This window comes from Quercus suber, unplaced genomic scaffold, assembly GCF_002906115.3.
Source record: "Quercus suber isolate HL8 unplaced genomic scaffold, Cork oak 2.0 scaffold_77, whole genome shotgun sequence".
NCBI lineage: Eukaryota > Viridiplantae > Streptophyta > Magnoliopsida > Fagales > Fagaceae > Quercus > Quercus suber.
Genome location: NW_027069542.1, coordinates 1,042,320 through 1,060,219, shown reverse-complemented (window position 1 = coordinate 1,060,219; position 17,900 = coordinate 1,042,320). Strand labels below are relative to the sequence as shown.

General features: G+C 37.5%; 1 protein-coding gene across 1 annotated transcript; it reads left to right on the top strand.

Annotated features, from left to right (window-relative positions):
• The first annotated feature begins 5,338 nt into the window (after positions 1–5,338).
• LOC136067560 (uncharacterized) lies at positions 5,339–6,349 on the top strand. The gene is made up of 2 exons (XM_065773618.1): positions 5,339–5,351; positions 5,694–6,349. The coding sequence occupies exons 1-2, from the start codon at positions 5,339–5,341 to the stop codon at positions 6,347–6,349; spliced, it is 669 nt and encodes a 222-aa protein (XP_065629690.1).
• Positions 6,350–17,900: the final 11,551 nt, after the last annotated feature.

Genomic DNA, 17,900 nt, shown 5'->3' with positions numbered 1-17,900 from the left:
ACTTGGCTCATTGACCCCACATACTGAAAAAGAGGATGATATAGATGCGAGGTTGGCTGCTCTAGACCAAAAACTGATGGTCCACAGTCTCAAAATCATGACACTTAAGAATGCTGGAGGTGATAATGAAAGGATGGAAGGAGGCAAGTCAGAACATTTCCCTCAACACACCTACTTGGGCAACAAAGGGAAGCATGATTTGTTTGATGAGTGGATGGATAGCATAAAGTGCCTAGATGCTTTTGTAACGACAAGCCCACAAATATGGAAATTGATGATGAAGCCACAGATTATATGGATGAAGATCTCGCAATACTAATACTGAGGGAAGAAGGAACATACTGGGAGCCACTCGCCATTGTTGAAGCCACAACTGAGTTGAAGAACTGGGCATAGGAGGGAGTTGCCCACCCCATGGAGGACTCCATGAAGAAGATCAAGATCGTCAAGCCATTCACCCCTACCAAGAACATTGTTTCTGTCCCTACTGAGTCTATTTCTGCTAATATTTCTATTCTTGTTAAGTCTATTTGTGATAGATTTCCAATTGAGTCTGATTTAGTTAAGTCTATTGAGTTTGTTGAGCCTGTTGAGAACTCTTTTCTTATAATACGATTTCTGATCCTGCTTATTTTGTTGGCTTTGAATGTTTTTATTTTTGAAATTGGTAAAGAAACTCTTAATAATAAGGAATTAAAACAAGGACACCTAGAACCCATAAAAGAAGAAATCCAATCCATTAACTTGGGAATTGATGATGAACCTAAAATGATACAAGTGGACAACGCCTTAACCACTTTGAGAAAGATGCATTAGTGGCACTCCTAACATAATTCAAAGAGGTCTTTGCGTGTTCAAATGAAGACATGCCTAGGATTGAAACAAATATAGTACAACATTGCATTCCAACAGAACCGTGAAGCCAGTCAAGCAGAAGTTGAGAAGAATGAAGCCAAAATGGACTCTTTAGATTAAGAAAGAAGTTGAGAAACATACAATGCAGGATTCCTGAGGGTAGTTAACTATCCAAAATGGTTAGCTAATGTAGTTCTAGTGCCAAAGAAGGATGGGAAGGTCAAAATGTGTGTAGATTTTTGAGATCTGAATAAAACCAACCAAAAAGGCGACTTTCCTTTGCCTCACATTGACGTCCTAGTTGACAATATAGTAGGTCATGCTTTGCAATCGTTTATGGACGGATTTTCAAGGTACAATTAGATTAAGATGGCTCCAGAAGATATGGAGAAAACCTCCTTTATTACACCATGGGGGACATATTGCTACAAGGTAATGCCATTTGGCCTTAAAAATGCTAGTGCTACTTACCAATGTGCAACCACTACTTTGCTACATGATTTGATCCACAAAGAAGTAGAAGCTTATGTTGATGATATGATAGTGAAGTCCAATGATCGTGAAGGGCATATACCGGCTTTGAGGAAGTTCTTTGAGAGAATCTGGTTCTACAAGTTACGGTTGAATCCAAAGAAATGCACTTTCGAAGTTACATCCAAAAAGCTCTTAGGGTTTATGGTAAGCCAGAGAGGAAGTTGATCCTAACAAAATCAAGGCAATTGAAATGATGAAGCCTCCAAGAACTGAGAAGGAGATATAAGGATTTTTGGGGAGGATGCAGTATATCAGTAGGTTCATAGCTCAACTCACCATGACATGTGAACCAATCTTCCAACTACTTAAGAAGGAAGTTCCTACAGTGTGGAATGAACAATGCCAAGAAGCCTTTGAAAAGATCAAGAAACCACCAATACTTGTCCCGCGCGTACCCGAATAGCCATTGTTGTTGTATCTCATCGCTATAAATACAACAATGGGAGCTTTACTTGCTCAATACTTAGAAGAGACTAGAAAGGAGAATGCAATCTACTACATTAGTAAAAAGATGTTGCCTTATGAAGAGAAGTATTTGCCACTTGAGAAGACGTGTGTAGCACTTGTATGGGCAACCCGCAAATTGAAACATTATATGCTTGCCTACAAGGTTTTGTTGATTGCAAGAATGGATCCTTTGAAGTACTTAATGGAAAAGACTGTGCAAGATGGGAAGATTGCTAAATGGGTTTTGCTTTTGTCAAAATTTGATATTAAATATGTGACTTAGAAATCTGTGAAGGGGAGAGCAATTGTTGATCACTTAGCCCACTGTTCACCTTAAGAAGCTGAAAAAATTCAAGGGCACTTTCCGAATAAAGACATCATGGGGATTGAAGTAGAGTCATGGAAGATGTACTTTGACGGAGCAACAAATCAAAATGAAAGTGGCATTGGAGTTCTTTTAATTTCTCCAAAAGGGACACATATCCCATTTTCTGACAAACTTAACTTTCCTACCACCAATAGTGCTACTAAATATGAAGCTTGCATTATGGGGTTACGAGCAACCCTAAGCCTAGGGGTGAAAGAGTTGGAGGTGTATGGTGACTCAGTTTTGATAATCTCCCAAATTTAAAATAAATAGAAGATCAAAGAAGAAAGGCTGATGCCCTATCATGAATGTTTTCAAAAGTGGGCCTTAAAATTCAACAAGATCCAATATCAATATGCACCAAGAATGCAAAAACATATTGCAGATGCTTTAGCAACCATGGCATCCATGATGGATGGGCCAAAAGAAGATAAAGTCAGACAAATAGTGGTGGAACAGAAAGAATAACCAGCATATTGCATGACAATAGAAAAGGATGAGGAAAAGAATGGAGAAGGTGAATGGTATTTAGGCATCCTACAATACCTAAAGGACGGCATATACCTGAAGTTTGCAAACAAGAACGACCAATTGGAGGTTGTCTACTAATTACATTATTTGTGGTGAAAGGCTTTACAGAAGATCATATGATGAGATTGATCTCCTTTGTGTAACCACTAAGGAAGCACAACAAATAATTGAAGAGGTTCATGAGTTAAGTTATGAGCCACATATGAATGCACACATGTTGTCAAGGAAGATAATGAGACAAGGCTATTACTAGACTACTATGGAAGCCGACTATGAGGCTCATGTTCAAAAATGCCATCAATGCCAAGTCCATGGAGATCTGAAGCACATGCCACCCATGCCACTACATACCATGACATCACCTTAGCCATTCTCTACATGGGGATAGACATTATTGGGAAAATTCACCCAACGGCATCCAATGGCCATGAATTCATAATTGTAGCCATTGATTACTTCACTAAATGGGTAGAAGTTGCCTCATACAAGGTTCTGAATTCAAAGAAAGTTGCTTAATTCATTCAAACCAATATCATCTATAGATATGGAGTACCACATGAAATTATCTCAGATAATGGGTAGGATTTCAAGGGAGAAATAGAGAAGTTGCTATGATAGTTCAACATTCAACATCACAAGTCTTCACCTTATCGTCCTCAGACTAATGGAGCAGTTGAGGCTGCTAATAAAAATATAGGGTGCATCTTGAAGAAGAGCACAAAGAACTACAAGGACTAGCACCTACAATTGCCCTATGCACTCTAGGGGTACAAAACATCAATTCGATATTCCACAGGAGCCATTCCTTATTCATTGTTGTATGGGATGGAAGCAATCCTTCCCATTGAAATAGGTGTCCATTCACTAAGGACAGTATTGGAAAGTGAAATCCCTGAAGTAGATTGGTTGCAAAGCAGATATGAATAGTTATACATGCTGGATGAAAAGAGACTTAAGGCCTTGTATCATATTCAAGGTTACCAAAGGAGGCTTAGGAAAGCTTTTGACAAGAAAGTAAGAACCAGAGATTTGAAGTTAGGGGATTTAGTGTTGAAAGAAATCTGAGCCCCGGTTCAAGATGCAAACGGGAAGTTCAAGCAAAATTGGGTAGGCCCATACATTACCAAGTAGATATACTCTAGGGGAGCCATAAGGTTAATGGATTTAGATGCAAACCCTTTCACTGAGCCAACCAACATGGATCAATTGAAGAAGTACCATGTTTGAGGTTTATCAAGCAGATATACTCTGGGGGAGCCATAAGGTTGATGGATTTAGATGCAAACCCTTTCACTGAACCAACCAACATGGATCAATTGAATAAGTACCATGTCTGAGGTGGTAGTCTGAAAGCACCGTGTCTGAAGTGGTTGTAAATTATGTTATTTCCCTTCCTATGCTTGTTCAAAAAAAAAAAAAAAAAAAAACAACAACAACAACAACAAAAAACAAAAAAGGTAGGTTGATAACCTGAAAGGGCAATCTACGTAAAAGGAGAGTAAAAAAAAAAAAAGTGAGAGAGTCTGCTAGTCTAAAAACTCGAAAGGGCGGCCTAGGCAAAAATTAAGGCAAACAAAAAATCAATGAACTATGTGATGACCTAATCCTTCTACCAAGGGGTACGTAGGTAACCATGCATTGGTCCGGTCACAATTTCCCAAAACCACCATCTACCCATTAACCAAAATTTTCAAAAAACTCAACCATTCCATTAAATCATGTCATTACATAAAACCCTAAATCAAACTTGCAATCAAACCAAACTCAAGAACTCAAACCCTAAACCAAACCATAAAAATAAAAAAATAAAAAATAAATAAAAAAAAAAAAAAACCCTAAAAGCCTACACCTTAAACAAAATCCTTAACCTGCAAATCCTGAATAATTCCTAAACATAAGAGTTTTTACATCAACTTTTAAATAAACATGTTCAAAGCCAAAAATAAGAAGGTCACTTTGTCTTCAGTCTTTTCTCTTTTGGTTGATCATTAATTTCTTTTGTGCTATGTACTTTGTCACCTTCCTCCCTTCTTTTGAATTCATAGTTGTCTTCATCGTGTCTTTCTCGGTTATCTCTGAGAAACTGCTTTCTCATAGCAACCATCTCAGCTTCCTTGTCAACAATCTTGTCCACTAGCCAATTAGAGTATTCTGTAGTCATCTTATGAAAGTGAACCTTGACAAAAGACTGGTCCACTCGGTCAGCCATCTCCAAGCCCAACAGCATGTTCCTTATAGAAGTAGGATTTGTGTCCACAGGAGTGAAAGGTCTTATTCTTTTTCCTCTAAGCATTCCTTGCTCATATTGAAACTGCCTCATAAGTCTATCTATCTTATAGAAAGTTGCCCTCCGCAATCCAACAATGAAGATGTGATCTGATCCTAGAAACCACAGTAGAGGGGGTGGGCACTTCCACCAATAATAGTTCCATCAAATTGGTAGGATCTAAATTCAAACTCAAGGATGAGTTCTTTTCAAGAAGGGGAGAATGATGTAGAAGCATAGTGGTAACTTATGTGGCAGCCACATAGGCAACATGTGTCATTTTTTTTTATCAGTCTAGTTGTCTTTTATTTATTTTTATTATTCAGTCAAAGTGAATCATGAGTCTTGTTGGTAGTTGTTCCAACCTAGTAAATCTGATCATAGGGTGATGTGAAGTCAGTCTAGGGAGTTGCCATCTGTATTGGAAGTTGTCATCTTTATTATTTTCACATGCAATGTATTCACATATATTTATCAATAAGAAATCAGAAGAAGGCAAAGAGTTTATATTAAGAATATCATTTGCAAGTGTCCTTACTTTGGAGTTGAGTGATTCTTCCTAACAATCAAGTCTGTGACTTGGTTGCGTTGAGTGACATCCGTGATTAGTAGCGTTGAGTAACATTTGCTGCCTCTGGTTTAGTGGCATCCCTAAACTATTCATCCTATCATTAGGTTAAATCTTTGATTTAGCCTATCTAGCGGGTCTCGGCCTGCATCACCTGGATTTTACTGACCTTATCTCTAAGTTTTTGCAAGTACATGTTGATTACAAAGCTGAAATTTTTGCTCTCATAGCGTGGCTATTGTGGAACAGAAGAAACTTGTTGGGCCTGAGCAAACCGGTTCAACCATTGCAGACGCTACCTTCCTTGGCTGGTGGCGTGCTTCAAGACTTCATCAATGTTCAAGACCTGGTCCCTGTGCCTATTAGGACATCCTCCACAAATCAATGGTGTCCGCCTGATCCCCAATACTACAAAGCTAATTTTGACGGTGTCGTTTTCAAGTCGAGTAACATTGCTAGTCTAGGAGTGGTTATCAGAGATAGTCGAGGTGACATCTTGGGAGCCATGTCAATTCATGTCCCTCTCCCTCAATTTGTACCAAAGGTGAAGGCCCTTGCTTGTCGTCATGTTGTATCCTTTGCTGTCAACCTTGGTCTTCATGAGGTTATCTTTGAAGGTGACTTGGCAATCGTGAATCAAGCTATCAACAGCGAACTGTCAAGCCCTACATTGTATGGTCACATTGTGGACGACATCCTTCACTTAGCTTCACAATTGCGGTTCCATAAATTCTGTTGGGTGTTAAGAAATTGTAATAAGGTTGTGGATGCTTTCGCTTAGAAAGCTCTGGTTGGGTTAGATTTTAAGGTTTGGGTAGATGACATACTTGGGGACATTATCCCCCTCGCTAGGGGTGTTCAAGGAGATACCGACACCGACAAAACCGGTCTGACAGCACCACCCCGCCCCGCTCAGAGCTCCGCAAAAGGTTTTCGGCACAGTGATCGGCGGCAGATTTTCAATGCCAACGTCGAACCGGTGCGGCCATCGACGCCGAGATGTGCACACTGACAAAAACCGAACTGACCCGAGCATGTTATATATATATGTGTGTGTGTGTGTATTACATAATATGTATAAGAAGAAGAAGAAGAGACGTAACATTCTAAGAAGATGCAACATTCATCCATGAACACTGAAATGAAGTTACTGAACAGGGTCTTTCTTTTATATATATATATATATATATATATATGTACAAGTCTAACGTCTTTATCAAAAAAAAAAATTTTGAATTAAAAAGGTAAAAAAAAAAAATTGAATTAAAAAGGAAGTTGACGTGTGAGGCTTTGTCCAAAAACGTGTGGTCTAACTCTGATAAGTAACTCTAGTCTCTAGTGTCTTCCACTTGCATCCTTTGAAAAAATATATATATAAAAAATGCTGTATAGCCGTTTGGGTTAGTGTGGTACAGACTATATAGTCATATCATAAACTTGCCACTTGCGTTTTTTGAAAAAAAAAAAGTAAAAAACTAAAAAAAAAATGCCGCATGGGTTAGTCATTTTTTGCCACTTGCACTTTTTGAAAAAAAAAAGGTAATAATAATAACAAAAAACGATGCTTGTCACTAACTCACTGTTTGAGTCAGTACCGTGCAACTGTGCAAGTTTTTTTTTTCCTCTTTTGATCTCAGCCACACATGTCTTTTCCCTTTTGTTGTTTCCCACTGAGCTTCTCTTATTAGTCATTTCACCTCTTTACTCCCATTTCTCCTCTTTAGCTTTCACTCTTTAGACTTCTGCTCCTCTCAAATCTGAGACTCTCAGTGTCTCACTCTCTCGCCAGAACTCAGTCATCAGTTACCTTCGTTTCTCTTCCAAACCCTAATCCTGCCGAAAAAAAATTAGTTTTTCCCTCTCAATCTTAGAATCTCAGGCTCTTAATTTTTTTCCCTCTCATCAGTTACATTGTTTTAGTTTTATTTTATAGTCACTAAATGTTTGTTGTTGATTCTAATTTTTATTTTCTTGTAATTTCAAGGGCAATTTAAGAGATTCAGCTTCAGCTAGTAAAGGAATAAATCTCAAAGGCTTAAATAGTTCCTGGGTATTTTCTCGTACTATTTATCTTTGTTTTAAGTTCACTATTTTTTTATCTTTTTATCTTTTTTGTTTGATTTTGTTTTAAGGATTATTTTTTATTTTGTTTTCAGTTCACCATGCTGTGTCGAACTTTCATGTTTGTGTCTGATTTTGCTTTTATAATTGTGGTTGAAACTTGATAAATAAAAGCTTAATTAAAAAGAAGTCAGTTAAAAAGTAGTCAAAATGGGCTAAAAATGCTATTTTTTAAACGTCTAAAAGCCCAAAGCTTAGAATAGTAATTTTTAAAAATTCAGCCCATATAACCGAACAAACCGCACAAAGCCGCTAAAATTAACCACACCTTGTGTAGCCCGGGTTTTATCTTCCAAAAGCAAGGTGCGGTTAAGCATAGTGTGAAACCGCACCCTATAGGTGTGGTGCGAAAAGTCTTTCCAAAACCGACCGAACCGAACCCTGTACACCCCTACACCTCACATTGTTTGATGTTCATTAGTTTCCTTCACTTGTTATAATAAAAGCCCCAGTCTGTTCACAGACTGGTTTCTCCCCCAAAAAAAAAAAGTTAATATATCTTACAATAAATTATTTCTAATTTAGTTATTAAATGTCTATCTTTCCTTACAAAAAAAATTGATCTCTATCAATAAATATGCTTGGTTAATAAATGGCGTAATAAGTACCTTATAAGTAGTGTGATGTCCACAATAGTTTCACACCATTTAGATTCTTAAATTACATAGTATTAAATGTCAAGTTTTTAAATGTTATCCATAATAAGTGATTATTATGTTGTGTATAAGTAAATGGCACTCCTTCCGTCTCAAAATGTTGGTCATGTTTAGAAAACTGAACCTTTTAAGGCAATATTATTTAATGCATTGTTTGTTAGTTAAAAATATACAAATTTCTAAAACCAATCTCATTAATTTACACTATTAAAAAATGGTATTAACTCTTCGAATAAAATTAAAAATATACAATTCTTTTTTTAGAATACTAAGTATTTTTAACACACACACGAGAAGACGGAAGAAGGTTTTTTAAAGAAACTTACAGTGGTATATATCTAAAAGGGCCTAACTCTTGGATACACAGCACAGGTTTTAAACCCTTATACAAATATTATTTATTAATTTTAGAAGAGGATTTCATTTTGACACATCCCAAAATAGAATAGAGGATTAACAATTTGGGATGGCATAAGTAATATATATATATATATATATAATTTGTAAAACAACACGAGTCGTCAAAATTGTATAGAGAAGATGAGTTAAATGTTGTATTGATGATTGCATTATTGCACCATTGCACGTCGTTGTCCATTCACTACATGCCATGTTACTTAAGCGGCAAGTCAAGTGCATTAGTTTAAGTGCCCTGGTGCGGATCAAGTGATTTTACTTGTATAGGTGTTAAAAGATTATTGGTTAGAATTTTTAGAGTGGGTTGTTGGTTGAGTAATGCAAAGACCATAACTTTTGCCACAACTAGCTCATGTGGCAAGTTGCGATAGTGGAATTGTGGACTTAAATGAACCCACCACTCACGACTTGCCACTTGAACAAATTATGATAAAAGTTGTGGTCCTAACATTTTTCTTGTTGGTTTGATTAGAAAGCCGTTTTACAATTATAACAATGTTAGAGGTTTTCTTGGACGACTAACTGGCAAGCTTAAAGCCGTCAGTCCAATATCCTAGAAAATAAACAAATAAAATTGGGTTGAATAGGGCTGGGAAAAAAATTAACAAAGGCATACTAATTTTGCTTATTTTGTGAACCAAATTTATAGCCGAAAACCCCGTTCAAATCAAGGCCCATTATCCATATGAATTAAGACTTAAAATAAGCTTTAGAGGGGCCACTAGAACCTATTAATCATAAAAGAAAGCCGATTGTTCAAGGCTTACAACCCATGAACTTGGCCCATGCCAATGGCCTAGTTAATTCTAGCAATTAATTTGATTCACACACTTAGGCTATGTGGCTAATTAGGTCAACATGTAAATGGTTACGGCCCATTAATGTAAAACAAAATACCCATGAACTTGATTTACGTGAATGCTCCTACAAACATCATTTTTTTTTAAAAAAAAAAATTTAAAATGCCTCCACAAAAATACACTTTCAAAAAATGCCTATTGTGGGCGCAATGCTTTTTAGAGGAGAGAGTACACCTCAGCCGAGTGAACCTAGGTGAAGAAAAGAAAATGGAGTAGCCACATAGTTTTATAACCTAGGAACCATGTATATAATGCCCTTATGTGGAAGGACTGAACTCACATAATGTGCCTCTATTTTTTCCTTTTTATGCTTTTTAAGTCTCTATTCCTCTGCTTAATTACTTGTTTGCTTTTAATATGCTAGATTAGGGTTTCTTTTCTTTTCTTGTTTTAATACCATGAACATGCATACAACATGATCATGCATTAATGCCATGGGTGCTGAGATGCAGCAAAGTGAGTAAGGTAAGTTATGCATTCACATGAACATGCATTTGTTTGTTATAAAAGCCTTATCATCCTTTGATGAACATATATGTGCAAGTCTATATGCCATGTTTTGAATGATAATATGATTTTTTTTTTTTTTTATGTCTACATTGCTACTTGATTTGATATGTACATGCTTCTGCCTTGGATGTAATGGATGCTATGTATGATAGATGTATGCTAGGATTTGTGATGTGGTGATAAGCATGATAGATGTATATTAGGTTTGGGATGAAATGTCATGTTGTATGCTTAGATGTATGCTAGTGTGTGTGTGTGTTAAGATGCAATGTTAAATGTGCCTTTAATAGGATTAAGACGTAGGACACAATTAGTGGATGCCGACCCACGGGTCAAGCGGTTTTGGGTGCCTAATACTTTCTTAAAATCATACCTAAACTCTGAACTCATACTTTGGTAGTAAGATCAGTCCTTCCACGTAAGTGTGCCATATTCATGGTTTCTTAAACCATAAAACTAGGTGGTGACTCCTTGTATCTCCGTCCCAGTCCACTTGGTCAAGGCATACTCCCCAAAACCACACATTATGCCCACAATATGGGAAATGTTAGACTGTGGTGTTGCAAACTATGAGTGGTTGACAAAGTTCCCCATGGGGGTGTATGTCATCTAACTGTTTTACTTTGGATCACCATCCGATTCTCCTATCACTTGACATCGACGGGAACATCAAAAATGGAGAAGAAAGCCTTTTCATTTTGAGGTAATGTGGGTATCAGATTCTGGGTGTAGAGACATAATTACTAAAGCATGAGATTGTATTCCTAAGGGTACTTAAAGTGGTGATCAAAATACAGAGTTTTTTCATAGGTCAGCAACTCAAAGGAAGAGGAATAATTTCATCAAGGGACTGAGAGATGTTAATGGAGTGTGGAAGGAGGATGAAAGGTTTTTTCAGGTTTGTTGACTGATTTCTATACACATCTTTTCACTTCCTCAAATCCACATGATTTAGAGCTATTTTGGATGCAATTCAAGCCGTGGTAACTAATGAGATGATGGCAGATCTTGCACGGCCCTATATTGTTGAAGAGGTGGATGTAGCAATCAAGGAGATGGCTTTGCTAAAAGCCCCAAGTCTAGATAGGATGCCCCCTTATGTTTTCAAACTTACTAGACTGATGTAAGTATGGATGTTACTCACGCTATTTTGTCTAGTTTAAATTCGGGTTCCCTCCTAAAATCCATAAATCACTCTTTTATCACTTTGATTCCAAAAGTTCATAATTTAGAAAGAGTGGTTTAGACTTATTTTAGGGGTTGTTTGAATTGGGTGGAAACTGAGTTATATAACTTAGTTTCCATCACCCATAATCCAAAAAATGTGGGACCCACAAAAAAAGGTTTGTTTGGGAAAATTTTTTAGTGTTGTTTCCATAACTCAAAACTCAAAAAATTGAGTTTCAGTGATGAAAATTGAAAACAAATTTTTTGTGTTTTTAAGTTATGGAATATGAGTTATAGTGGCAAAGTTGTAAAAAAAATCAAATTTGTAGGACCCATTTTTTTGACTTGTCACTATCAAGTCAATTCATACCACTTTGCTTGTTCTTTTTTTTCTTCTTTCTTCTTTCTTTCTTCTTCAAACAACTCCACCACCAACATCCTCTTTTTTTTCTTCTTCTTTCTTTCTTCTTTAGACCCACTCCACCGCCAACGGTTTTTATTTTCTCTTTCTTTTTGCTGGTTTTTTCTTACTTTCTCTTTTCTTCTGTCTTTTTTTTTTTTTTTTTCTTTCTTTCTTCTTCAGACTAACTCCACCATGTTCACCGATCAAACACACAAACACAAACCCACAACTATGGCTGAGGACTGGTTTTTTATTGCGTTGAATGGGTGGGGTTTGCTTAACAAAGGGTTTTCTGACCCGTCTTTGGTGAATTTCTTGCTAGGTTTGGACGATGATGGTGTTGTTGGCAGCGTGGGATGGGGTTTTTGACTTATAGATTTTGGTCTCTTTTTGGGTTTTGTGATAAGCATGGCAAAGCAGAAAAATGAATTGAAAGAGTGAGATGTTACCATTTTGTTTGTGGCTTTCGGTCTCTTTATGGGTTTTGTGATGGGTAGCCATGTTACCATTCTGTGCAATACCAGCAGGTGGGCTCCACCATTTTGCCAAAAATTAAAGTTAAAGAGTGAGAGATATAACTCAATTTTGGAACCAAAAACAAATTGTAGAGAGATTTGAGTTATTGTGATCAAAGATATGAGTTATGAGTTTGAGATATGGGTTATTAGCAATCCAAACACCATCTTAGACTCTGTAATGTGATTTATAAGATTGTTAGTAAGGTGATTGCTAACCAACTCAAGCCACTACTTAATTCTATTATTTCAGAAACTCAAAGTGCCTTTACTGTTGATAGATTGATTACTGATAATATCTTAATAGCTTTTGAATCCTTCCGTCATATGAAGACTAATTGTTCAAGAAAGAAATTATTTTATGGCTCTCAAGCTAGATATGAGCAAAACTTATGACAAGGTGGAGTTGATTTTCATTGAAAAAAATTCTCCTAAAGTTGGGTTTTCAAGATTCGTGGTTGGCTTTGATTATGAAATGTATTACCACAGTGTCTTATTCCATACTTGTGAATGGAGAATCGAAGGGTATGATTACATCATCAAGGGGTTTAAGACAAGGGGACCCTGTTTCTCCTTATTTATCCCTGTTTTGTGCGGAAGGGTTGAATGCTTTATTGAGGAATGCGGCAGCAGAAGGGGAAATTCAGGGTTTTCCTATTTACAGAAATGGCCCAAAACTTACTAATCTTTTTTTGCAAATGATTATTTATTATTTTGTAGATCTACCTTGGAGGAATGCAAAGAAAATTCAAGATTTGTTAGCTTATTATGAAGTAGCCTCGGGTCAAATGATAAACAAGGAGAAGACAACCTTATTTTTTAGCGAGAACATGGATGAACGAACCCAGGAAGCAGCTAAAGTGTCTTTTAATGCCCCGACAATACAACATTATGAGAAATTCTTAGGGCTCCCTTCTTTTGTTGGCAGGAAGCATGTGTTACTCTGGTCAAAGAAAGGATATGGGTAAGGATGCAAGGGTGGAAGGAGAAGCTTTTGTCATAAGCTGGTAAGGAACTCATGATCAAGGCAATGGTCTAGTCTATTCCGGCTTACTCAATGAGTGTTTTTAAATTACTAGTTGGATTGTGCAAAGATATAGAAGCAATGATTCGAAAATTTTGGTGGGGTCATGGTGATTCAAAGAAGATACACTAGGTTAAATGAAGTTTTTTGTATTCCTCAAAATCAGTAAGGGGTATAGGCTTTTGAGACATACAAAAGTTCAATAATGTCTTGCTAGCCAAACAGGTTTGGAGACTTATTCACCAAAAAGATACACTCCTATATAGAGTTTTTAGTGCAAAGTATTTTCCTAATAGTAGTACTCTAGATGCTCCAATTCATCCGAAATGCTCTTATGCATGGAGAAGTATTTTGCAAGCTCGTGAAGTGATTAATAAAAGGACTATTTGGCAAGTAGAGAATGGGCATATGATAGATGTTTGGAACCACAAGTGGCTTCTTGATTCCAACTACAGCAAAATTGTGTCACCTAGAGCTAGTTCAACAGTGAATCGAGTGAGTGATTTGTTTTACCCAAACACTAGAATATGGGACCGGGTCGTTTAAAGAGTAATTTCTACCTGTGGGAGGCTGAGATGGTGAGCAAGATTCATGTGAGTGAAGCTTGTGCGAGGACATTTTGAATTGGCATTTAACTTCTAGTGGTGACTATAGTGTTCGAAGTGCTTATTGTATGTTGGTCGCTGATGAGGCAAACTCTAATATGAGCTCCTCTTCTTTGGATAGTTCTCAGAGTGTTTGGAAGAAAATTAGGGAGATCTGGGCTCCTAATAAGATCCGTTATTTTATTTGGCACGCAGCAAAATACTCCCTTCCTACAAAGTAAAATTTGAAATCTCGACATATTCTAGTGGATGAAACATGCCCTCTTTATGATGATCATCAGGAAACTCTTGTGCATTATCTTTGGTTATGTGATCATGCTTAGGTAGTGTGGAAGTCAAGTCCTGGCTTCAATGTTTTGTATAAAAAATAGTACAGGTCTTTTGTGGATCTTATGGAAGTCATATTCCAAAATAGCTCGGGTTTTCGAGTTGCTTTGTTTTCTACTATTTCTTGGTGTCTATGGCAGTGGCGAAATCATTAGAGAGAACACCAACCTTCATGGGCACTTCATGAGATTAGTGCCAAAGCTAAGGATTTGGTTATGGAGTATTTTGACGTATATAAACAAGCTCCCTGAGTGAATGTATGTCGTCCCCTGGACCATTGGTCCCCTCCTCCTGAGCATTGTTACAACGCTAATTTTGATGCAGCGTTTTTTTGAGAACTCGGGCTGTGTTGGTATTGGGGTGGTGTACTGAGATCATGAAGGGAATGTCATTGCAGCATTAAGCCAAAAAATTGCAATGGCCTAATCATGGAGTTGGAAGTGTTGGCAGCAAGAAGGACAGTGGTATTTGCTAAGGAGTTAAGCTTGTTCCAAGTGATGATAGGAGGGATTGTCTACAGGTAATCCAGGCTTTGAATAACTCAGGCCAATGTAACACTTTGTATGGCCATATTGTTGAGGAAACTCAAAGTCTAGGGAGCACTCTCCAGCACTGTCAGTTTCAGCATGTAAGAAGGGAGGTGAATAGGTTGGTTCGCGCTTTAGCTAGAAGAGCAGTTGTATCTAAAAACTCTAATGTATGGGTAGCAGATCTGCCTAGTTATTTGGATGATATATTCCAATTTGATTTACTTTAATAAAATTTACTTTCCTTTTCCTCAAAAAAATTATTATATAAGGCGAGATATTTTGTAAATAATATAATGTGTGGTTGAAATTTGTTTCTAGTGTTTCTTACAAACAGTTCATTTTCTATACATCTTGAATAACCTAAAATGGAAGCAAATATAAGTAAATTCATTACTTATATATATATATATATAACCTTAACAGCATAATAATAAAAATGTTAAACCTAAATGAACGTAGACTACAATTAATCGAAGTGGACTGCAATTCTATCTTGACTTAGCTCAATAAGAGTGTAGTAATAATACATACTATGCTTTTAGATATTATATATATAGATACGGATTTTTTTTTTTTTTTTTTTGAAAACAACATCAAATATCATTCATTGATTAAAAATGATGAAAGTCAAAATACAATGCCTCAAGTGCTGGTGGTGGGGATTCCTCCAGCCAAACTAATTCATCCTCTACATTCTTAGCAAAATGAGCAAGTGCATGTGCTACACTGTTTGCACTACGTTTGACAGATCTAACATAATAGCTTCGAAAACTTGTAGCAAGGCACTGGATGTCCTCATAGATATGACCCAAACGTAATCTATTGGCTTACCCAGTTGAGATAGCCAGCATCATGTTCAAGCTGTCTCCCTCCAGCACCACGTCCATGAAGCCAGAGCAAACTCCAATGCTTTACAACAGGCAAGCAGTTCCGCTTCTTCACTATCCTGTATCGGTGGACCTTTGGCTGCTAGGGATGCCATAACTTCAACCCTCTCATTGCACACCACCACTCTGAAACCTGAAGCATTTATCTCAGTGAAAACCGCCGCGTCGACGTTAATCTTGTAAGAGTAACCCGTTGGTGGCTCCCATTGCTGCACCTGTTCAACTTGAGATGAGATAACCAAATGCTCTTGCACCTCATTATACTCATCCAGTATGTCCGCAGCTCGCTGAACCAAACGAGTAGGATCCTGCACAGAACCTCCATGTAAAACAAAGTTTCTTTGGTTCCAAATAAGCCAACATTGCACCAGAAAAGCTTCAAGCTCCTCCCTTGACAGCCTATCCATTAATTCCTCAAACAAATGAATAAAATCTGCTTGTCCACCTATACTTTTCTGCAATCTGCCCTTGCTGCCCGCCCAAATACCTCTAGCTACTCCACAATCCCACAAGACATGGATCCCTGTTTCTAGACCTTGCTAACAGAGCTTACACATGCTATCCTCTGTGATTTTTCGCCAGACCAAATTCTCTTTTGTTGGCAAAATATCATGGCAAGCTCTCCAACCAAATATTTTGATCTTATTTGGTAGGTGAAGCATCCACAACCATTGCCAAATCAACCTCCTATTCTGCCCAGTCGAACTTCTTACCATGCCATCAATTTCTTTGGTGAGCAACCTGACAATAACATACCTCGATTTAACTGAATAGTAACCCCATCCTTATTAGGAAGCCACACGACAGAGTTTGGTACATCTCTTTTGCTTAATGGAATGTGAATTATTGCTTTTGCCTCCTCCCTGGAAAACATCTCTCTAATCAACACTTGGTCCCACTCATGCCTTGTCTCATCTATAAGCTCGTTGACTCTCCTTTCTCCATCCATTTCACATGGTTGCTGTAATACCTGGTTGCTAAGGTGATTTGGGATCCACTTTTCATGCATAATCTGAATGGAGTTACCATTCCCTACCCTCCAGCAGCTTCCCTTCTTTAGCAATGGTTAGGCTGCCAATAAAATTTTCCACATAAAAGAACTATTAGGCACATCCACCAACAAATCCTCATCCTGTAATAGTCTCTATCCTTGCTTGGCCAACATTGCTAAGTTAAAATTCTGTAGGTCACGAAACCCCATTCCCCCCTCCTTCTTAGATGGTGTTAGTGCATTCCAGCTCTTTCAATGGATTTTTCTTTCATTACCAATCTGTCCCCACCATAACTTTGCACACATTACAATCAAGTCATTGCACAACCTCATCGGTAGAAGAAAAACTCCCATAGTGTATGTAGGGATAGACTGTGCTACTGCTTTAATAAGAATTTCCTTCCCTACTTTTGATAACAATTGCCTCTTCCAACCCTAGATCTTCTTCCATACTCTGTCCTTGATAAAAGAGAAAGTTTGATATTTAGCACGGCCAACCAATATGGGGAACCCCAAATAGGATTCAAACCTATCCACCTCACGAACACCTAACTCCCCCTTAATTCTCTCCCTTTGATCTGTGGCTGTATTTGTACTAAAGTAGACTGAGGACTTATCAAAATTAATGCATTGTCCTGAGGCATCTGCATATGTCTGCAATAATTCAGAAATAACCTGCACCTCCCCTTCGGTGGCTCTACAAAACAATAAAGAATCATCTACAAATAACAAGTGAGATATAGAGGGTGCACGTCTACACACGGCCACCTCATGGATACGCCCTTCATTTTATGCTCTAGCCAAAAGTGATGTAAAACCTTCTTCACAAAGGAGCAAATAGGGTGATAAAGGGTCTCCATGTCGAATCCCTCTAGAAGGGTGAATATTACCATAAGCTTTTCCATTAATATGCATAGAGAAAGATGCAGACGTCACACAACATATAACTCTATCAATCCATATATCTGACAAACCCATTTTAAACATAATGCTCTTCAGAAAACCCCATTCGACCCTGTCATGCGCTTTACTCATGTCCAATTTTAAAGCAAGAGAGCCTTTTTTACCAGATCTCTTATTATTCATAGCATGCAAGGTTTCATATGCAACTAACACATTATTAGTAATCAGGTGGCCAGGGACAAAGGCACTCTGTGAAGGAGAAATTAACTGTGGGAGTATCATCTTAAGTCTATTGGCTAAGACCTTTGAAATAATTTTGTAGATTACATTGCAAAGACTAATGGCTCTATAGTCTGTAATTTTCTCCAAATTTTTTATTTCAGGGATGAGCAAAATATGGGTGTAATTTATTTCAA